Source organism: Bombus bifarius, unplaced genomic scaffold, assembly GCF_011952205.1.
Source record: "Bombus bifarius isolate JDL3187 unplaced genomic scaffold, Bbif_JDL3187 scf7180000007966, whole genome shotgun sequence".
Taxonomy (NCBI): Eukaryota; Metazoa; Arthropoda; class Insecta; order Hymenoptera; family Apidae; genus Bombus; species Bombus bifarius.
This window is the reverse complement of record NW_022884352.1, coordinates 2,933,891-2,954,841: the sequence shown is the minus strand read 5'-3', so window position 1 is coordinate 2,954,841 and position 20,951 is coordinate 2,933,891. Positions and strand designations below refer to the sequence as shown.

Here is a 20,951-nt window from a genome sequence, read left to right as displayed (position 1 = left end):
GAAGAAGTGAATGCTGGAAGTAACCTGTAACAAACGATAGAATATTGTAATTTCTTCTTAATGACAGTATTAATTATTTTCAATGTTTAAGATGATAAAAGACTGATTCGTATTAAGCAAAAAATTGTAATAATAACTAAATTCAAAAATAGAAAATTTACACTTGTTATGTTTTTAATCGAATACTATTTTCTAATTAGTAATAATTAATGTAAAATATAATAGAATAGAATTAAATGAAGTAAATACAAGGTTACGAAGAAAATATGTATTGCTCCTTCAAAACTGCAAATTAATTATTATACATTTATAAAAGATAAAGAAATATCATATCAAGGATATCAAAAACTATATTCCCTTGTTAATATTTTGTCAAAGTTTTTGAATAAATTGTCAAATATTTATGAATATTTCATAATTTAAATGATTTGTAAAAATTGCCCGCCAAACTAAATGTCCGCCATTAGAGTTTTAAATATACCAACATAAAATATGGTTGGCTTTTCTTGTCCGTTAAATAAAGCTGCGCAGCAAGAAAAGACGCGATGTGCAGAACATGTTCAAACCAGCCTATGGTGGTGTTCTTTCTCGAATATAATAGAAACTATTAAAAACTACTGAAAAAAGTGAAATGACAACCAAAAGTATTACCAAATTTCCATGAAAAGATCTCGAATTTATCATCGACCACCGGGGTGCCATTTTGAATTTCGCGGCATCTTTTTGAATTTCGTAGCGTCCTTCTAATACCTCGAAAGTTATCTCGCGATCAAGCAATAATCTGCACAAAAGAAGACGAAAACATTAGAACAAATGTATAAAAAGAACAAATTATATAAAAATGAAACAATGATCAAGATTGAACTGCGTCTTGGAAACTATGATATGAGTTACCGGCAAATATAACAACCGAAAAGATGGTCGAAAAAAAGAAGATAATCAAATAATGGATTATAATGATTATATTAAGTAAAAACGTATGATAATTGAACGAATTTATCATTAGCGTAAGTTTGAACAATGAAAGAATCATTATAAAAATACTACTTATGTAGAGAAATAAATGGACACCTGTCACAGAGTGACACCATACACGTCTAATCGCTCCAATTTTCGACACTAAACTGACTCCCCCGCGCCGTAGCGAATTTCGGTTGATGAGGAGTGGGAGGCTCTGTAACAGGTCACTCATACTCGTTTACGAACAGAAATCGTCAAATTCTTGGAAAACCTGTGCTGAGGGATAAATAATAAATATGTTTTCAGTTACGATCATATCAAATAAAGGAATAAATTGCAAATAAAGAAATGATACATTAAACCAAAATGCGAACAGAATTTACGGATCTGAAATGTGGATATCTGCAATTAGTAATTCAATATGCGTTTCATACTTTAATTTGATTAAATAAAATTGATTAATGAATATAAACTCTTTAATTCCCGCGAAATTAAAACTCTTTAAATGAGAGATTCTTTAATTTCTCTAAATTGCAAGAATATAACATAGTAATTCTATTGATGAGTTTTATTTAAAAATTATTATTGCATGTAATCGGTTCGTACAGAAAATCAAGATAACCGTATGGCTGCAATGGATCACACGTATCATTCATAAACTCTATTTAAAAATTGCAAAATGAATTAACTTTACTAAATAAACTTTATTAAAATATCATAGAATGAATTAACACGTAACATAACATTTAATATATACGTAATTTATTCTAGCATTGACATACAAGTAAATTGTGCATAAAAGTTTAATAAATGACGTTTAATTTCAAGTAATAGGATATTCTTTTCTAATTTTCATAAATGTGTTATTTTCAAATTGCAAGGTAAAATTTGGTTTGTAATTTTTGGACAGTAAAAGTAGCTTCTTAGATTTAAAAAAAGACATTATTTTACAAGCTTAATCTTATTATCTGCTGAAACAAATAAAATTTCACACCATTATGGATGTTTTTTTTCAAAAATATAAGATGTCTATTTCTAAACGATCTTATTCATATACAGCTACACATTTATTACATTTATTGGTTACATATGAGAGAATTTTAACATAGACAAAATTCCATTTCTTAAAATTACAATCAACTGCTAACATTGGGTTAAAATAGGCATATAGAACATATATATATAAAGAATGTTTATTAAAGCATAGTTTTTGTCTTTTCTATTCGTACAACACAGTCTTCCACTATCGATTCTTGATTCCTTGCAGCATTTGTTTCATTTTCTCGTTGGTTAGACATTACAGTATAAGCAATTTTGAAATATTTCTTTAAGAAAGATGCATGAACTCGTCGAGAGGTACAATAATAGCAAATACAGCATAATGTGAGAATGGCAACTGTTCCAAAAATGATAGCCCTGTTAATATGATTTTTTATTATATTATATTATATTATATTGTATTGTATTATATTGTATTATATTATAAGATCATCAAACATACGTTAAAAATAAAAAATTAAAATCAGTTTCATTACAGCAAACATTGTCACCACAACAATATTGCTGTGATTCACATAATCCCCAAATGCAATAATGTGGTGAGTTCTGAAACAATATGTATAAAGTATATTGTATAATGTTTATTTAATTGTATGTTCACGCATTAAAAAACTACACAACAATCGTCACACAATTACAATCTTTACTTGGTACTAGTTTCTAATAAAATATACAACAATAAATGTAAAAACTTGAAATTACCATCGAGGAAGTTAAAAAATGATTGAAGTAGTTCGAAATCCGCGTAGTCTACAATCTACAGAATGGACGAATCTGTCAAAACATGGACATAGACTATAAGATATTATATAGATGCATTATTTCGAATAATTTCGATAAAACAATTAAAGGCTGTCTCCAATTAATGACTCAATAGCGCAATATGACTTAATGATTTTCAACGTATGAGCGAAAAGTGGAAAGATCCAACAAGCCGACGGAAAGAAACCAAAAAAGCACATGTACATTTAGAGAAGTAAGTATATCAGGTATATGTTCGTTTTCAAGTACATCTGGTATTCGTGATCATTCGAAATAATCTAACAGTTGTGTATACCCATTTCATAATATTCAAGATTAGTCTAGACATTTTACACGTGATAATTATACGAAAATGGCGATGAGTCCGAGTACAAAGCAAAAAATTGCAATTGTTTTAGATGTCAGCAAAACTATATTTCATTGGGGATTTATTCCTGCTATATTATTTTTAGGTTAGTTATTTTTCTCCATGTTTCCACCTGATCGTTCATTTATTAATTTCAAATTGTTTATATGTGCAGTTATTTTATAATACGAATGAATGCGTATATCTTCCTAATAAATCTAACGTATGACCGACACGTAACTCATTGATTAATTTACCTTTTAGGATTTAGAAAAGGTGCTGACCCAGGCATGCCTCCATTATCAATTATAAAGTAAGTTTCTGCATAAATTTATCTTTGTGCAAAGTAATATTTGTTTCAAATTGATATTCTGAAATTGAACATGGATAATTTTTTATTTCAGCTTGTTATGGCAATAAAAAATAGCTACTTTGACATTACTTTGTTTTATATTTCATGAAGATATTTCCACAGCCGAACCAACCATATTTCTTTATTTCCATTAAATTCAATGTAAATTTATCTTTGTAGTTATGACTAAAATTATTAACAAGAGAATGTCATCTTTATGTTGAGTTAAGGAAAATAAAAATTTTCTAGTAAAAATTTGGATTACAATGTTTTACTTATTATAATAAAAAATAAAAAAAGGTAAAAATGTCAGAAATATTTATATATTGAGAGAAGTATCAAATATCCTTTGCTATTTGTTTTCATTATATCCATAGTTATATTGTTATCTATTATGAAAGTTTATTCTTATCATTGTACATATATGTAGAATATTTTTATATCTTTCAATGACTCAGTATTAAATTCAATGTTCTTTTGTACTTATTTCTTGCTAAACTATTACTTCTTATTATGCTTTGTTCACATAATAATGATTAAAAGCTTTTTAAGATTAGATTGTAGCATTTAAATAAAGTCTAAAGTGAATTTTGAAAGGTATTTTTCTGAGTTAACAGCAGATGCTTTATATATAATACGTAAATTTAACTTTGTCAAATCTATGTATTAAATAAATGATGTATCAAATCCTTCCGCATTATTATTTTATACCTGCATATATTTATTTACATTTTATCCACTTAAAAATCTAAACTAAACTAAACTAATAAACAGGCAGCAATATTAATGAAAATTATAGTTAATATACTATTAAAATAATAAACGTTAATAATTACATAAATATACGTACAATCTTATACGATATAGAAAAGATAATTAACAATTATCAATTAAGATTTTTATAGACTGATTTTCATAATCAATATATCCACATTCTAAAATAAAAATTACTATCGCTCGTTATAGGTATCGAAAGAACCTTTATTTTAACACTTTTCAGTTTAAAATTTTGAAACGCAAGTTTCCAAGATAGAAAGTATCTAAGTAAGAAAGATAGATAAAATATACTGCAAAAAGTAATAATATATTCTGACTGTAAAGGAAATAGATCTTAAAATCGAAGATATATGTACTCTTTTGTTGGTAACAGTGATACCTAACCTGTCAGAAGTAAAGTAGCAGATTGGAACTGTAGTCAGTTTTGGGCACACAGATACAACATTTTAGGTTCGCGGTTTTACTGTGCTTGTCATCGTGTAGAGCGCAAAAGTAACAAGCGGATGCGTTATAAATTTCTCGTTAAAGCGTATGTAGAACGAAGTACCAGTGATCGTTAAAGATAGCCACCACGTTTTCACGAGAACTCCCTTGTCTAACCCTGCCTGTTATGCGGTGGTGAACGTCGACAGGTGAGTGCGCGCTTTCTGTCTCACAATATTTCCCTCCGTTCTACCAACGAAAAAAAGTAATTCTCTTATGGCAACGGGCTGCGATGGTGTTATTTCTGTCAATTGCTTTTTATGGATCTTCAATAGTGACGGATGGTAGTGTTGTAGCACGAAGATTTGCGATGTTCTGAAGTTTCCTGACGAAAAATTCGAGCTACTGCTAACGATGTGCATCCTGATGTAACTACATCGGTATGGATCTTCCGATTACCGACTAACCTTTTTTGCTCAAATGTATTTTTTTTCTCCCCACGAATATCTTCATCCAATTGCACTTACTATCACTTTTTCTTTAATCGTCCCTCGTAAGCGCACAAAGGTTTCACATAGTTTTTATATTTATAGTTTCACAAACGATTTCAACAGCTTTTAAATGTGTATATAAGCAAATGATTGTGACATTGAAATTTTGGAATAATTAATCACTAATAAATATCATTAGATGTAATAGTATGTTCCAGAGTTTATTTCAGTTATTGAATATGTTGTTTTGTGCTATAATAGTTATTATTATTATGATTATTATTATTATTATTACCATCATCGTTATTTTATCATCATCATTATCATCATCATGATTATTATTATCATTTGTATCCTAAAAACTATTCTAATAAAATTAGTATTATACATCTATGTATACAAAAGTCAAATTTTTGCTGTTCATTTTTTTATATTTGCTTTATTGTATTATATTTCTATTTTCTATACAATTTCTGTACAATGTATTTGAATTACATAGCAGATTTTTTTCTATTTTTCCTACAGAAATTATTGTAGACAGTAGTAACAGTGACGCTCACTCGACAAGCGTATAAAAATAGGATGTCAGGGCATAGAGGTGGAGGAGGAGCTGGGAGTCATCAAGGAGGCCCAGCAGGCCTCAAACAAATAGATTTAGATCAAATTTGGGGAGATCTACGTGAAGGTATTGAACAAGTTTATAACAGACAATGTATGTCTAAACCAAGATATATAGAGTTGTACACGTATCCTTTTTAATTTAAATATTAAACAACAAAAAAAGAAAGAAATGAAACTATAATAACAAAATAATTCTCTACGATCTATTAATTTCCTTATTACATAACTTGTCAGACATGTATATAATTATTGCACAAGTGTTCATCAACAATTAACTAGAACATCAACCAAAAGTAAGAAAGGACAAATTTCTCAAGGAGGTGCACAGTTAGTTGGTTTGGAGTTATATAAACGTTTACGTGACTTTCTTAGAAATTATCTTATAAGTTTATTGAAGGTGATTTTCTTTTCACTGATTATCATTATTAATTAATCCATGACTAGAATATTCGATATTTTAATTTGATATTTTTTACATAGCATGGAATCGACTTGATGGATGAAGATGTATTGCAGTTCTATACAAGACAATGGGAAGAATATCAGTTTAGTAGTAAAGTACTGAATGGTGTATGCTCGTATCTAAATCGACATTGGGTACGTAGAGAATGTGAGGAGGGTCGCAAAGGAATTTATGAAGTTTATCAATCAGCTTTGGTTACATGGCGAGATAACTTATTCAAGCATTTAAATAGACAAGTAAGTCTTTTAATAAGTAAATGTATGGAAAATAGACTAAAAAGTAAATTCTGTATTATAATACATCGCAGGTTACTAACGCAGTACTTAAATTAATCGAACGGGAACGCAATGGGGAAACCATAAATACACGTTTAGTCAGTGGTGTAATCAATTGTTACGTAGAATTAGGTTTGAATGAGGATGATCCCGGTGCTAAAGGACAGAATCTTACTGTTTACAAAGATTCTTTTGAAAATGTCTTCCTTGAAGATACAGAAAGGTTTTATACTCGAGAAAGTTCAGAGTTCCTTCGACAAAATCCAGTTACAGAATATATGAAAAAGGTTTTGAAATCAACTTTTGTTATATTATCATATCTTCTAAGAATACTATTTACAAATATTATTTTGTTATAGGCAGAGCAAAGGTTATTGGAAGAACAAAAGCGAGTTCAGGTATATTTGCATCAAACAACGCACGAAATATTAGCAAAAACGTGTGAAAGAGTGTTAATTGAAAAACATTTGGACATTTTTCATTCTGAATTTCAAAATCTCTTGGATGCTGACAAAAACACAGACTTAGGTCGGATGTATCAGTTAGTGGCAAGAATTCCAAATGGTCTTGGAGAATTGCGGAATCTTTTAGAAGGTCATATAGCTAATCAAGGACTTGGAGCTATCGATAAATGTGGTGATTCTGCAGTTAATGTACGTTCGTTAATAATTTAAAATAACTGCAACTTAATTTTGTGTAAAAATATTTTTTTGTAGGATCCAAAGGTTTATGTAAACACTATTTTGGAGGTTCATAAAAAATACAATGCTTTAGTACTTGTTGCATTTAATAATGACAGTGGTTTTGTGGCAGCTCTTGATAAGGCTTGTGGAAGATTCATTAACAGTAATTCAGTAACTAGGGCAGCAAATAGCAGCAGCAAATCACCAGAATTATTAGCAAAATATTGTGACCTGTTGTTAAAAAAGAGTAGCAAAAATCCTGAAGAAGCTGAACTTGAAGATACACTGAACCAAGTTGTGAGTAAAAATGAAATGAATAAAATACAAACACTACATTGCTAAAAATATTACACCCTTTTTTTCAATCGCAGATGGTGGTATTTAAATATATAGAAGACAAGGATGTGTTTCAAAAATTCTATAGTAAAATGCTGGCAAAACGATTAGTACAACATATGTCTGCCAGTGATGATGCAGAAGCTTCTATGATTTCTAAATTGAAGCAAGCTTGTGGTTTTGAATATACTTCAAAATTGCAACGAATGTTTCAGGTACTGTATTGTGCTATGATATTCTTTTTTTTTATTTAATTTGTATTATATTTCACGCGTTTTTCCGGATTTTTTATTTTTTTGTAGGCAATTATTTTTATATTGTTTACTAATATTTGTCAAAATCATACAACATTATAATTATAGCAGTCTGTTCACAGGATATTGGTGTGTCTAAAGATCTAAATGAACAGTTTAGAAGACATTTGACAAACTCTGCTGAACCATTGGATATAGATTTCAATATACAAGTGTTGTCTTCTGGTTCTTGGCCATTTCAACAATCCTTTACATTTTCATTACCAACAGAGGTAAACGGAATTGAATAATTTATTTGATGATAATAGTATCATTTAAATATTATCTTTGCATTACAGCTAGAGAGATCTGTACATAGGTTCACCACTTTCTATAGTTCACAGCATAGTGGAAGAAAGTTGAATTGGTTGTACAATATGTCTAAAGGAGAATTGCATACAAATTGTTTCAAAAACAGGTCATAAAATATTTAACAATAAAATTTAAGTTAAATTTATAATAAATATTTTGTGTCAATTGCAAATGAGTTTTCATTCTTTTATTGCAGATACACGTTGCAAGCATCCACATTTCAAATGGCTGTTCTCTTACAATATAATGGTTCTACTGTATGGACGATACAACAATTACATGATGCTACACAGATAAAAATGGATTTTTTGCTTCAGGTAATATAACAAAATCAAAAGAATTAACATATAAAATAGAGCCTAGATGATATATTCATTGTTACAGGTTATTCAAATACTCTTGAAAGCTAAACTATTAACAGCTGCTACTGATGACGAAGCTGAATTGACACCACTGTCAACAGTTGAGCTTTTCACAGGATATAAAAAGTAACTCTATTTAATAGTCTGTGATATTTACCTTATCAGAAATTATATTAACATATTTCTTTTATGACAGCAAGAAGCTGCGGGTTAATATCAATATACCAATGAAAACGGAATTAAAGATTGAACAGGAAACAACACAAAAAAATATAGAAGAAGATAGAAAACTCTTAATTCAGGCAGCTATTGTTAGGATTATGAAAATGAGGAAAGTACTCAAACATCAACAATTGGTAGCTGAAGTATTGAATCAATTAAGCTCTAGGTTCAAACCAAGAGTACATGTTATTAAGGTACGTATAAACGACATTGTTTTTTAAGACATTTTCACATATATAAATATATGCGAATAATTTTTTAACATATGTAAACGTGTATTTTTTCTTATATTGATTTATCATAACATGATATTGATGAATAGAAATATTTGAGAAAATAAATTGAAATGAAAAAGATATAACCTTAATATAAGATGATTCTGCTCTTTCAGAAATGTATAGATATTTTAATTGAGAAAGAATATCTGGAGCGCACAGAGGGTCAAAAGGACACATATAGCTACCTGGCATGATCAAGTTGATCTACGACAACGATACAGCAGCAACCATATACGCGAACGAAAGATGACTGTCCAATGTCATTGCTAGATATTGTCACAATATTTATTTAAGTTTCGAATTTGAATCTCATACATTCTCCTTGTACATGGATGCCCTTGTACCATGTTGTCCCTCTGGTCGCATTTAGAGTCTGGTTTTTATAATATCAAAAGGACACGTATAGCTACCTGGCATGATCAAGTTGATCTACGACAACGATACAGCAGCAACCATACACGCGAACGAAAGATGACTGTCCAATGTCATTGCTAGATATTGTCACAATATTTATTTAAGTCTCGAATTTGAATCTCATACATTCTCCTTGTACATGGATGCCCTTGTACCATGTTGTCCCTCTGGTCGCATTTAGAGTCTGGTTTTTATAATACGTTAATAAAATCATTTCATAGTCAAGCTGCTAGATGTATTACTGTCTACGCCGCCTTTGACGTAAATTCAAGTGTTACTGATTTTTGATACGATATCGTGTTGTGAAACGAAAAATGCACGAATCTAACTTTTACATTCATAACCTTGCAAAGAACAATAAAAAAAATATTGTTTTCGAAATTATAAACTCGTAAAAATAAATAGAAGAAAAGAGAAAAAAGAGCGAGAAAATCTAGTATTAAGCGTGATAAGAGTGAGATGAATAAAACACTCTGTAAGTAAAATAATGTTTCAAACAAATTTAACATATATTATAAGACACATATTAACAAACGAGGATGAAAGGCTGGGCATGCACCATTTCCTTTTATTATTATTTTTTCTCCTTTTCTGTTTTCCTTCGAATAATATAAAGTGCATTGTTCGTGTATAATTTTTACGAGCTTACAAAGTAAGAAAGAAACGTAATTTCATTAATTATTTGTATTATAACATAATATGAAACACATGAATTTAAACACATAGATAGTAATGCATTTTAATGCAACAGTCGAGAGGTTTAATTAATAATTACGTGTATAACGGAAAAAATTTTATACCAGTGAATAAAAAAGTTTACCCTAATAATATAAAAGTCAATCTATGTTTTTAGGAGTAATGGTTATGTAAATTTTTATTATGACGTAAAATTTGAAGATTCATATGCTTATTTTGAAGTTGATTTATAGTAAAAATTAATTGGAAAAGTGATATTTCATATAAAGACTTTCAAAAATAAGGAATGTACTTTAATTTATGATTTGTTTTTCTCTGATCGGCGATAGATTTATCAACTTTATGATACCAATTAATTAAATATTTTATTAAACATGAAACTTTCTAGAGACTAAAATAAATTGAATATTTAAAGTGCAATATGAAATAATGCGAAAATCTGCGGTGCAGTATAATTTTAAATATAAACTCAAGCAGTGAATTAAATATGAACATTGTTAATGTATCAGTGCTTTTAATTTTAATAAGGATAGCAAATTTCGATATATACATATATGTGAGGCTGAGTTGTAAAACGCAATGTGTAAAAGGGTTATAAAATAAGAATTTTAAACGGAACGTTATCGTAATTATAAAAAGGAGAGGGGCATCAAAAATGGGGGAAAGAGTTATAAGCATTTGAGAATAGCATCTTCGTATTAAGTGCGAGTGCGAGAGAGAACGAGAAAGAGAGAAAGAAAACAATTAATTTAATATATTTTATTAAACAGAACATATTAGAGATTTAAATAGTAAAACACTAAAACAACATTATTCAAGTTAGATTGCGCAGAAATGGTTAAACGGAAAATACAAACATATATCATCTTCGTTCACTTTTTTGTGACACTTGATATTATTTAACTAATTTCAAGTGATAGTATTTAGAATATGTCGAGCTGCTTTTATAAGCGTAGAAAATATACGATAGTACATATATTGTTTAAGCGAGGATATAAAATAAAAATCTGTAAAATTCATTTGATAAAAAAATAGTCAGTGTTTTCTGAGACGTTTGAAGATTAAACTTTGAGATGAATTCAATTAATTTTGTGAATTTTTATACGTACTAACCGAAATTTATCATTCTTAATCAAATTTTTTATGCACAAAATAGGACTTAAGTGTAAATAAATTGAGTAAGTTATTGAAAATTGTTTTGAATAAAATAAATTCATCTCGGTTATGATGGAAATTAGTTTTGTATCTCTTTGTAATTCTAAATGACATTACTTTTTAATATTAAACGAATATAAAAAAATATGATTTCTATAATTAGACTAATGTTTATACTTGACATACTTCATTTGACATTTGTATGACATTGACATTTTGTATTCAAAATTCTATTGATATTTTAGATATAACTTATTTATTACGTATATGTTAAAAATGCTAGAAATGTCCCAGATATAAGATAAATAAAAACAAAAAAAGAGATGTTAAGGTAGATCACAAAACTTTCAAATTTCATGTATGACAGGTAATGTATTAAAGAACACAGATTTTCATAAAAAATATTAAGGATTATATCATGTAATATAAAATTGTATAAAATGTATGGCTATGAAATGAAGTTATTCCATCTTTTGCAATGTATGAATTGCAGTAGTCATTTAATAAATGTTTTATATACAATATATCATACATTTTCAGGTTTCTGATCCAATAATCTTGAGAAATCTTCTTTTGTTAATTTTAGTTGTCCAACTGCCAGTAAGCATGCCTTGTGTGTGTTTGTTTTTATATGCATACATACATGTACATACGTATATATACATATCAATTACATACATACATCGATTAAAAAGATAGATTAAAGTACATATATATCAAATGTTTTAATTTTTATATATAATTTTATATAATAGAGATAAAATATATACATACATTTTGCTTCTTTAAGTTATCTACAATTAACATTTGTTTTTTAAACACTTGTATTAATTCCGAAAGTTGCTTTCCCAAGTGATTAGCTGTTAATTTTCTATCTTCTTCTAGCTTTCTAATTTGGGTCTTCAATTCCTGTAAAAACATTAAGTAAGATAAAAATGCTATATGATACAAGTTTCTTATCTAATATTATATATTTGTATAAGTTTCACCTTTTCTTCTACTTCAGAATATTTCAATGCATTCTTAAGTTTATCATTATTTTCCAAAGATCTATTTAATCTCATCAAGCAACTATTAGACTGTTGATTTGTTATCTTTACTTGCTTTTGAAGTCTATCTAAGTCCTGTTAAAAATATTTAGTATGAATAAAAAAAAAATTGTTATTGGAAAAGAACAGAGTGAGTGTAATGCATACTTTTTTTAAGATTGAATTTTCTGTATTTAATGCTTGTGATTGACAGTGCAACTCCTTGTTAGTGTTCTCTAATTTTGTAATTGTTTCTTTTAATGACTCTATTTCAGCTTTTAACTTAATTTCAATCTTGTTATTTTCAGATTCCAAATTTTTGCAAATATCACACTGAACATACAACATAGTTGTGTAAGGATTAATCAAATAAATGCTTTCATGCACACATGAATTCTAGGTACCTGTTTTCTATATTCAATTCGCATTGTTTGTAGCTCATCCTGTAATATATCTACCTTAGCTTTTAAGAAATTGAGAACAGTTTTATTTGCCAGGTTCTTTTGCTTAGAAACTTCATCCTCGTTATCTTTCTGTGATTCTATTTTTCTAATATATAAATAATATTGAAATCATTTATTATTCAGATGTTTAATTTTAGATATATTACAAAATAATTAAAAATTTTATTCAATAGTTTGTTAAAACTAAAATATATTTGTTATGAGATCATTTTTTAACACATAAATATAAATAATTGCATTTCTTCCATACTTACGGCTTCAAAGCAACGGATTGATCGAAAATATGAGGTAAAGATGAATTTCGTTTAATCAAAATCTGAAAATTATCTTTATTTTGTATTGTTATACCATTTAAACAGGCTGTTCTTTCTCTCGTCGCATTTACGCAATGTTTCCTCGAATTAAGATTCGAGCATCCGTTATTGTAAGTGTTAACAACAGAATCTATTTTTGCTATCAAATTGCTTGCTTTCTGCTCAAGTTCTTTATTCAACTGATGAAATTCTTTTTCTTTAGATAATAATTCTTCAGTCATTTTCCGATATGAATAATTATTACATAAAAGATATAGTATTTTATTACTATCGCTATATCCTTCTATTACTATATTTTGATTGATAATTTCTGCGTCTATATTCTATTCGATCAAACATTTGTTTTCTGGAGTCGCTATACTATATAGTATGCAGAAGGCGGTAGCTTTTCGTTTTCAAACATATGACAGTTTCGTAAAGTCAAATGGTATAAAAACGTATTGAAAGTATCAACATCGCATATACATTTAAAAATTTATAATAAACAAAAATGACAGCACGTTCAATTTTACAAGGTACAATGTTTGAAATACTTTTAATATTTTTAATACAAATTTGGCGGTCTTCTATAATATAATTAATGTAAGGGCACATGCACATATAGAAGTCTTCATTTTTATATATCTTCTGCACATGAATAACTTTTTATAATAATTAGCTTGCCAAGGAATGTTAATACTAATTATTATGCCTTTATAGTCTTTGATCAGTACCAAAAGGCTCGTCTATTCTTTGTTCAATCCATTGCTGATTTTGCCTCAAAACCAAACACTATAGATTGTTTAGAAGCTGCTGGGGTTTTGGATCTCTTATGCCCTTTGTTAACAGATCCTGTACCATCTATTCAGCATACAGCTGCAGTTGCATTAGGAAAACTTGCAAATAATAGTATGAAATTGGCACAAGCTGTTGTAAGAATGGGTATTTTACCTCAATTATTGAAGAATATTGATAAACAAAATGTATGAATGTAAGCATTTTAGATGTAGAAGACTGTATTTCTTTCTTTTTGTTTTAGTAGAATTTATTATATATTAAAATATAATATATAAATAATGAAGACATATTGAAGCATATTTGTTATAGAAATTTTATAAAAAAGCAGCCCTATTTGTTTTACGTGCAATTGCTAGACATTCCCCAGAATTGGCATCTATGGTGATTCAGAATAATGGATTGGATACTATAATAATTTGTTTAGAAGATTTTGATTCTGGTGTTAAGGAAGCTACTGCTTGGGCATTAGGATACATTGCTAGGCATAATAAGACTTTGGCTCAAGCCATAGTTGATGCAGGTACATATACTCTATTAATATACTCTATTAGTTATCTACATTTTATTAACTTGTATATCAATCATGTTATTTATAGGAGCTGTTCCACTTTTAGTCTTGGCCTTACAAGAACCTGAATTATGTTTAAAACAAATTAGTGCCTCTGCTTTATTCGATATAAGCAAACATAATATTGATCTTGCAGAAACAGTGGTTGATGCAGGAGCCATTCCTTTTCTTGCAAAGGCATTATCTAATCCTGATACTAAGTTAAAGGTAACATAAAATACTATATGTACAGTATGATTTTGTAATATAATATTCCACTTATTAATAATGTACACAGCGTCAAGTTCTTTTGGCATTGAGCAGTATAGCAAAACACTCTGTACACCTAGCAGAATCTATTATTGAAGCTGAAATTTTTCCTGATGTTCTTGTACACATGGCACATCCTGATGAATGTGTTGTTAAAGCTGCTGCAATGTTAACTAGAGAAATTTGTAAACATACATTAGAGGTAAAGAAATCAAACCAACTTATTTGCAACATTATTTTGCTATAATTATATTTTTCTTTAGTTGGCCCAACTTATAGTGAATATTGGTGGTATTGGTGCACTTGTTGAATTAATTAGCACCTCAAAATTAACAGTCAGATTGCCAGCAATAATGGCAATTGGATATATTGCTGGACACTTAGATCAGTTAGCTATTGCAGTCATAGGATCCAAAGTGTGATATTTCAATATACTTGTCACAATATTTCCATAGCCAAAGTAATTGAGAGCAAATATTTGTTATAGGGAATTGTTCACCTATCTACTATATTATATGAAGAAAATGACGATCATACACTTGCTGTCACTGTATGGGCAATTGGGCAAATTGGAAAGCATACATCAGAACATGCAAAAGCAGTTGCAGTCGCAAACATTCTTCCAAAGTTATTACAGGTATGTTACAGATTTTCTTATACCACGTTGTTCTTCATTATTATTATTTTATAGTTTATTTTCAGCTGTACAATAATCCAAATAGCTCAGAAGATCTCAAAGCAAAATGCAATACAGCACTGAAACAAATACTACAAAAATGTATGTATATTGAAGCTTTGGAATCTTTGCTGCATGATTCACCACCTAATATTCTAAAATATGTACTTGGACAATTTAGCAAGGTGAGGAACACAGTATTTTGTTTTATATAACTTTTTACTTTATACATAATCTCTACAAATTGTACACAGGACATAACAGTTGTAAAACATAATAGTACAATAATTGAAATAGTACTTTTATTTATAATTTTCAATTAAAGCAAAACATCTGTCTTATTATTTATCATATGCATACAATGAGATAAATTATATAAATCATCAGTATATGATAAAATCCACCTAAGTGGTAAAGTTTATATATATTAACACATAAAATTATTATTTAATAATAATTTTATTTCATTTATTTAATTACATAATAAACATATATATGTATATATTATATACACATGGACCATTATTAAGCTATTTGAAATTGCTTTATTGAAAAATTAGTTAAGCAGTTGTAGTGGTTCATTCTTATCACATACAAACTATTATCCCATAAATAGCATTCTAACAATAAAAATTGTCATTTTATGATATTATTCCGACCTTGTATAATGTAATCTTTAATATTTTCATCATCTGTTTTGCTTATATATATTTTCACTATTCCAAAATTGCATAAGGTGTAACTTGACTTTGATCTCTTAACATGGTATGAGATGTCACATATTTCTATTAAAAAGTAACAGTTCCGATATGCTGTGTGTCATTGCATTTATCTGATATTTGATTGATAGAAAGTGAAGAAATTGACAATGGCATAAGACCATCTTAATTATTTTTATTTTTAATGTTTGTCTATAAATATTATGGCACATATTATATTCTGAAAAAGCACATTTCTCAGTCTTACGACAATAAATGGTTCGGCTGAAGTACCAGAACGATCAAATTGTTAAGTGCTTCTTATATAAAAATTGTAATTGCAATTTTAGATATTTAAACATACTTTTTTGTTAAGCTATACTACTTGCATTTGTTATATCATATACTTGTATGTATCTTCTAATGGCAGTATTTGATATAAAGAGACCAGTAATATAAAAATTGTAGATATATGAGTAACAAAAAATTGTTATTAAATTTGCATCTCGAAAAAGTTGGCTACTATTAATTCTCATTCATACTGTATTATCGATTTCTTATGTACAAACATAAGTAAAGAAATGTAACATATATGATCGGCAGTAGTACTTTCACTTCACTATCGGTATTTTGCTAATTCTTTATTTGCATCACATATTCTTCTTCATCCCTTCCTTTTCTTTATTGAAACGTTTTAAGGAAATTTATTTTGCTAAATGTTGAAAAAAGTAGGATACACATTAAAACAGACAATGGAAAACAGCTTCAATAAAAATATAAACTACGATAAATTTTTATAAAGCCTCATAAATTTTAAGTCTTGAAAATATCTATTTAAATTAACTTGAAGTACATATAAACAGACATGTTACAATAATTAGAATTTCATGATTTTACCAAAACTTTTGTTGTATGACAATATCAAAATGTAAAGCAATTAAGGCATATATTCGGTTCAGAGCATGCAATCTATCCAAGTATCTCTGAAAAATGAGAAAAAAGACAAAATTACGTTATTCCATGACAATTAGATTAAAAATATTTCAAATGTAAATAAAATGTTTAACTGCTTTTGTACCTTAATAGTTGAATTATTTAAATAATTTATCTTATAATATGAGGGAAAGAAATCAATTTTTTTATTGGGAAAAGCAAAACTATGAAAATAAAGTAATATGTAACAATATTATAGATATTGTATCAAATATGTGTGTGATATAAAATATTTTATACTTTAATTAAAAAGTTTTGCTTTGTAAAAAGTGTTAGATGATAATTTGTGCTATAATTTTCATATTTATAAGTTATATGTGACTTTTCAAATTTACTATTATAACTGATTCTTAAATATTCTTTATCCATTGATAAAGCTATTCAGATAGATTTATGCCCTTTTAGTCATAAAGTATACAAAATTACGTTAGTAAGCACAAATTTATGATCTATATAGTTATCATGGCAAACAGATTCAAACATAATATATGACAGCTGCATGTAATTTATCAAGATAATACCTTATGTAAGATAAGCCTCTTTTTAGGAGAAATAATTACTAAATGTAAAAATCTGTTTAAGCAATTAAATTATATTAATCTTAATAGAGGTGTGATAATTAAAGTACATTTGATCTTTTTACAAAGCAATAACAATATCAATTTAATTATTTTCAGTATAAAAAATTAAACTTGGTCTTCTACTCCATTTATGCAATAAAACTATTCTTTTATTCATCATTATCATCATTAGGTTTAATACTAGCATAATTGTTCATATTTCTATTCACCCTTAACATTTTGAGAAAACTGCCTAACACAAGTATGGTCTTCCTGTGTCTTCTGAAGATCCCAGCATAAAGTTCTTCACGTACATCTCTTCTGTCACTTACATCAGAATCAATACTTGATACAGAAACAACAGAAGGTTTTGCAGAGACCGGTTGGTGATAATTATTGGTCTCTCCAGAATTAAGAATAACACAATGTTGATTGTTTATCATGTCTATTATTAATTTTTCACTTTCTTATTTAATGTAAAATCAGAGTTGCTTATATCCACGTTCTACAATATTCAATACATGTACTTTAAAGTCCTCTACTATCGAAACTATACAAGGTATACATTTTATGTGATCTGTAGAACTTCTGTGACTGCACTGCACGATTTTATGACAAGTTAACTTCTTATAAATGACAGACTTTTGTGTTAATCATATTAGAAATATTTGCCAGTAATTTTACAAACAGTACTGCTTAGTACACAGTACAAATTAATTTTTGTATACAATGATGTCATCTCCTTTTATCACTTATGTTCTTATATGTTTGAACTCTAAGGCATCTGTCTTGTCTCGTTATCTTTTAACTACAATACATTAAATCTTACAATAATCTTCAACCTTGATTTTTATCTTTGACACTTCATTAAATTTCTTTCTCAACTATTGTATTAAGATCGTTGTATTTAGGGCATTACTTTCTACTTGGTGTTTCAATCTTTCTTTTCACATTTCTTTTACATGCTGTTACATATATCTTTTTTATTTTTTTATAATAAATTATTCTAAAATATTAGACTTTTGTTTTTAATATGTGGAGATTGCTTTAGATTAAATTTTATTAAAAAATTGTATTTTATAATAAAAAAAGATAAACAGCAACCTTGAAGTAATTATCAAAAAAACGGCCCTCAAGTTCCTTCCGTTCCCTTAGCGACCGATCTTTGGCGCCACACTGAATCAGCTGAAAAATATTTAATTATTCATACCATATTATGAACAGTAATAATGCTTATAGTGATAAAAAATTCACTTAAACGATAATAGAAATTTTTAATTTATCAACAGGTCTGTGACAGACACGTTATCCCACGATTTTGTTCTGGAATTTTGTTTTCGTAAATAAGATATTTTTGGCGGCGTAGGAAGGTGGAAAATGTGGACAGATTTTGCTTCGCCTAGAAATATGTTGCATACGATGCTTGTAATATGTATTATGGTAGAAATCGTAACATGCTATTGAATAAATTATCAAATACTATTACACATATGCGAAAAGACAGAATTTCATACAAAGATCGATTTCATATTGTAATTTGTAATTTTTATAATGTGGACATTAGAAATCACATAAGATGTTATAAGAAATAACTTCTATTGCATATTGCAAAGAATGTTTTCTAGATTTCGGATATTTTATAATAAATTTTGATACAATATTACATGTATATATATATATATTTTTTTATAAAATCGTAAACGTGATATCATTTACTAAAAGACATTTTTAATTATTTTAATTTGCTGTGGATTAAAACATTTAAGAAATTAAGTTTACTTTAGATAACTGCATTTAAACAGTGTGTAGGTCAGGTCTCAGGAGTTTTATTCTTAGGTATATTGCAACATGCAAACTGATAGCTAATAATGTCTTTCATTCTATCCATTCATGCGCATAGTTAATGAGATCACTGATAAATGATAATGTTTAAAGCATTTCAACTATTTCAAGTTGCATTTTTGAATTATTTGTTATTTTTATATAGATTTTGCCTCATGATCCCAGGGCAAGAAGATTATTTGTAACATCCGGTGGTTTAAAGAAAGTACAAGAAATTCAAGCAGATCCTGGTTCAACACTTTTGGAGTATATACAAATTATAAATTGCTGTTTTCCAGATGAAATTGTCAGGTTGTGTTTTATTTCATATCGCTTTTGGAAATTATTTCAATTAAAAATAATTTGAAGGGTACGAATTATATATTTGATATCTTTAACATAAGATTAATATTGCATATTTTTGAAATTGTTTCTCTCATGAACATGATATGTTAAACAACAATTTATAATAACTATAATATTGCTAGAGAAGATTATGCTTTATAATTTTTAAGTCATAATGCTATTTCAGTAAGATGTAATATGATAGTTCAAAACATCATTTCATTTGAAAGAATTATTGTCTTTCTTGACATTTAAAATTGAATTATGTTCTCCATCAAGATGACTAAAATACTGATGCATGCAGAGAAGCATATGGATGTAAAGATAATGATAGGAGTAGATAATTATCAAAAATAACACTAGTTGCTTTTGACATAACCCTAGTAATGGTTTACTTACTGAGAGAATTCGGAAACACGAGTTCTTGTTAATGAAAAAAATACAGTCTTCTTACAGCCGTTTACACGAGCAGTGAATGCAAATAACTGCAGCTCCGTTTCTGGATCGCGTGTCTTAATTTAAATCGGACAAGTAATATACGGCATGACCGCCATGTTGTCACAGCTGATTGCATTGGAAAAATATAAACTTGGATTTTAATGGATCAATAATATTACATGAACTCAATAATTTCTATAATCACTATAGAACAACCGATAGCATTTTATATTTATTATCAATAGCTCGATTCAGTGTTAAGCCAACTTTATACATATATTTTTTAATTTACTTCCGTTTTCACTATATTTTGTATTTTTGGATCTTATTAATTTACAAATAAGTTACAAATGAATGAACGTCATTTATACGTTTAGTAATCAATTTATTATGCGTGTTGCCATTAGAATAAACTCTTTTTCCTCCCTTTTCTTTTATATCATGAATTCTTGACCCTTTTGATTTTAGATATTACTCTCCTGGATATCCAAACAGTCTTTTGGAAGCTGTAGAACAGTATCAACCGAAATGTCCTTCCCTATTTGCAATAGAAGAACACTTATCTTCTGATATTGATTCTAAATCTTCGCTATCATCTTTCAATGAAGAAGGTTAAAGTTTGATTCATCCCGATTGTGGAATCAGTATATTCTCTAATCATGTATTATGTGCATTGGTTAAGAAGAAATGAAGATCGTTATTTAAGAAATATTGCCAAATAAATCTTTTTCAAAAAGTTA

The 20,951-nt window shown here is 28.1% G+C and overlaps 6 protein-coding genes across 12 annotated transcripts; 3 read left to right on the top strand and 3 right to left on the bottom strand.

Annotated features, from left to right (window-relative positions):
• Positions 1–2,005: 2,005 nt before the first annotated feature.
• On the bottom strand, positions 2,006–3,012 carry LOC117205770. Its single transcript, XM_033444496.1, has 3 exons — positions 2,722–3,012; positions 2,462–2,565; positions 2,006–2,376 (listed from the first exon to the last, which is right to left on the bottom strand). Exons 1-3 carry the CDS (start codon positions 2,722–2,724, stop codon positions 2,157–2,159), a joined length of 327 nt encoding a protein of 108 aa, XP_033300387.1. The 5' UTR covers positions 2,725–3,012; the 3' UTR covers positions 2,006–2,156.
• LOC117205778 (mitochondrial import receptor subunit TOM7 homolog) lies at positions 2,987–3,568 on the top strand. The gene is made up of 3 exons (XM_033444507.1): positions 2,987–3,233; positions 3,392–3,440; positions 3,532–3,568. The coding sequence occupies exons 1-3, from the start codon at positions 3,134–3,136 to the stop codon at positions 3,545–3,547; spliced, it is 165 nt and encodes a 54-aa protein (XP_033300398.1). The 5' UTR covers positions 2,987–3,133; the 3' UTR covers positions 3,548–3,568.
• Positions 3,569–4,607: 1,039 nt separating this feature from the next.
• LOC117209279 (cullin-1) lies at positions 4,608–11,212 on the top strand. 5 transcript variants are annotated; one of them, XM_033451403.1, is made up of 15 exons: positions 4,609–4,888; positions 5,036–5,119; positions 5,696–5,916; positions 6,026–6,188; positions 6,272–6,490; positions 6,562–6,816; positions 6,889–7,182; positions 7,246–7,509; positions 7,584–7,763; positions 7,925–8,074; positions 8,141–8,259; positions 8,350–8,470; positions 8,538–8,641; positions 8,712–8,931; positions 9,129–9,422. In XM_033451403.1, exons 3-15 carry the CDS (start codon positions 5,753–5,755, stop codon positions 9,207–9,209), a joined length of 2,334 nt encoding a protein of 777 aa, XP_033307294.1. In that variant the 5' UTR covers positions 4,609–4,888; positions 5,036–5,119; positions 5,696–5,752; the 3' UTR covers positions 9,210–9,422. The 5 variants fall into 5 exon arrangements, with proteins under 5 accessions (XP_033307384.1, XP_033307294.1, XP_033307202.1 ...); XM_033451311.1 differs by having other exon boundaries at positions 5,028–5,119; XM_033451135.1 differs by having other exon boundaries at positions 5,015–5,119.
• A 457-nt stretch (positions 11,213–11,669) lies between these two features.
• LOC117210019 (dynactin, 150 kDa isoform) lies at positions 11,670–13,394 on the bottom strand. 2 transcript variants are annotated; one of them, XM_033452631.1, is made up of 6 exons: positions 13,027–13,394; positions 12,713–12,857; positions 12,477–12,641; positions 12,270–12,404; positions 12,055–12,189; positions 11,670–11,890 (listed from the first exon to the last, which is right to left on the bottom strand). In XM_033452631.1, the coding sequence occupies exons 1-6, from the start codon at positions 13,305–13,307 to the stop codon at positions 11,807–11,809; spliced, it is 945 nt and encodes a 314-aa protein (XP_033308522.1). In that variant the 5' UTR covers positions 13,308–13,394; the 3' UTR covers positions 11,670–11,806. The 2 variants fall into 2 exon arrangements, with proteins under 2 accessions (XP_033308522.1, XP_033308605.1); XM_033452714.1 differs by lacking the exon at positions 12,477–12,641.
• Positions 13,395–13,466: 72 nt separating this feature from the next.
• LOC117209545 (sperm-associated antigen 6-like) lies at positions 13,467–20,951 on the top strand. 2 transcript variants are annotated; one of them, XM_033451730.1, is made up of 10 exons: positions 13,467–13,601; positions 13,786–14,048; positions 14,173–14,383; positions 14,460–14,638; positions 14,709–14,882; positions 14,944–15,096; positions 15,168–15,317; positions 15,383–15,541; positions 19,595–19,740; positions 20,680–20,951. In XM_033451730.1, the coding sequence occupies exons 1-10, from the start codon at positions 13,577–13,579 to the stop codon at positions 20,825–20,827; spliced, it is 1,608 nt and encodes a 535-aa protein (XP_033307621.1). In that variant the 5' UTR covers positions 13,467–13,576; the 3' UTR covers positions 20,828–20,951. The 2 variants fall into 2 exon arrangements, with proteins under 2 accessions (XP_033307621.1, XP_033307707.1); XM_033451816.1 differs by lacking the exon at positions 13,467–13,601 and having other exon boundaries at positions 13,924–14,056.
• LOC117210284 lies at positions 15,634–20,503 on the bottom strand. Its single transcript, XM_033453190.1, has 3 exons — positions 20,173–20,503; positions 17,838–18,792; positions 15,634–17,037 (listed from the first exon to the last, which is right to left on the bottom strand). Exons 2-3 carry the CDS (start codon positions 18,048–18,050, stop codon positions 16,948–16,950), a joined length of 303 nt encoding a protein of 100 aa, XP_033309081.1. The 5' UTR covers positions 18,051–18,792; positions 20,173–20,503; the 3' UTR covers positions 15,634–16,947.

Excerpts from the sequence above, each read along its gene's own strand:
- LOC117205778 (XM_033444507.1), top strand. The coding sequence starts at position 3,134 with ATGGCGATGAGTCCGAGTACAAAGCAAAAAATTGCAATTGTTTTAGAT. Across the intron at positions 3,234-3,391 it reads TCCTGCTATATTATTTTTAG|GATTTAGAAAAGGTGCTGAC; the intron begins GTTAGTTATTTT and ends TTTACCTTTTAG.
- LOC117210019 (XM_033452631.1), bottom strand. The coding sequence starts at position 13,307 with ATGACTGAAGAATTATTATCTAAAGAAAAAGAATTTCATCAGTTGAAT. Across the intron at positions 12,190-12,269 it reads ATTCTGAAGTAGAAGAAAAG|GAATTGAAGACCCAAATTAG; the intron begins GTGAAACTTATA and ends ATGTTTTTACAG. Across the intron at positions 11,891-12,054 it reads ATAACTTAAAGAAGCAAAAT|GCATGCTTACTGGCAGTTGG; the intron begins GTATGTATATAT and ends AACACACACAAG.
- LOC117205770 (XM_033444496.1), bottom strand. Across the intron at positions 2,377-2,461 it reads TTTAATTTTTTATTTTTAAC|GGCTATCATTTTTGGAACAG; the intron begins GTATGTTTGATG and ends TCATATTAACAG.
- LOC117209279 (XM_033451226.1), top strand. The coding sequence starts at position 5,753 with ATGTCAGGGCATAGAGGTGGAGGAGGAGCTGGGAGTCATCAAGGAGGC. Across the intron at positions 8,471-8,537 it reads AAATGGATTTTTTGCTTCAG|GTTATTCAAATACTCTTGAA; the intron begins GTAATATAACAA and ends TCATTGTTACAG. Across the intron at positions 8,642-8,711 it reads CTTTTCACAGGATATAAAAA|CAAGAAGCTGCGGGTTAATA; the intron begins GTAACTCTATTT and ends CTTTTATGACAG.
- LOC117209545 (XM_033451730.1), top strand. The coding sequence starts at position 13,577 with ATGACAGCACGTTCAATTTTACAAG. Across the intron at positions 13,602-13,785 it reads AGCACGTTCAATTTTACAAG|TCTTTGATCAGTACCAAAAG; the intron begins GTACAATGTTTG and ends ATGCCTTTATAG. Across the intron at positions 15,318-15,382 it reads TTCTTCCAAAGTTATTACAG|CTGTACAATAATCCAAATAG; the intron begins GTATGTTACAGA and ends GTTTATTTTCAG.
- LOC117210284 (XM_033453190.1), bottom strand. The coding sequence starts at position 18,050 with ATGATAAACAATCAACATTGTGTTATTCTTAATTCTGGAGAGACCAAT. Across the intron at positions 17,038-17,837 it reads GTTTTCTCAAAATGTTAAGG|AGATACTTGGATAGATTGCA; the intron begins GTGAATAGAAAT and ends CTCATTTTTCAG.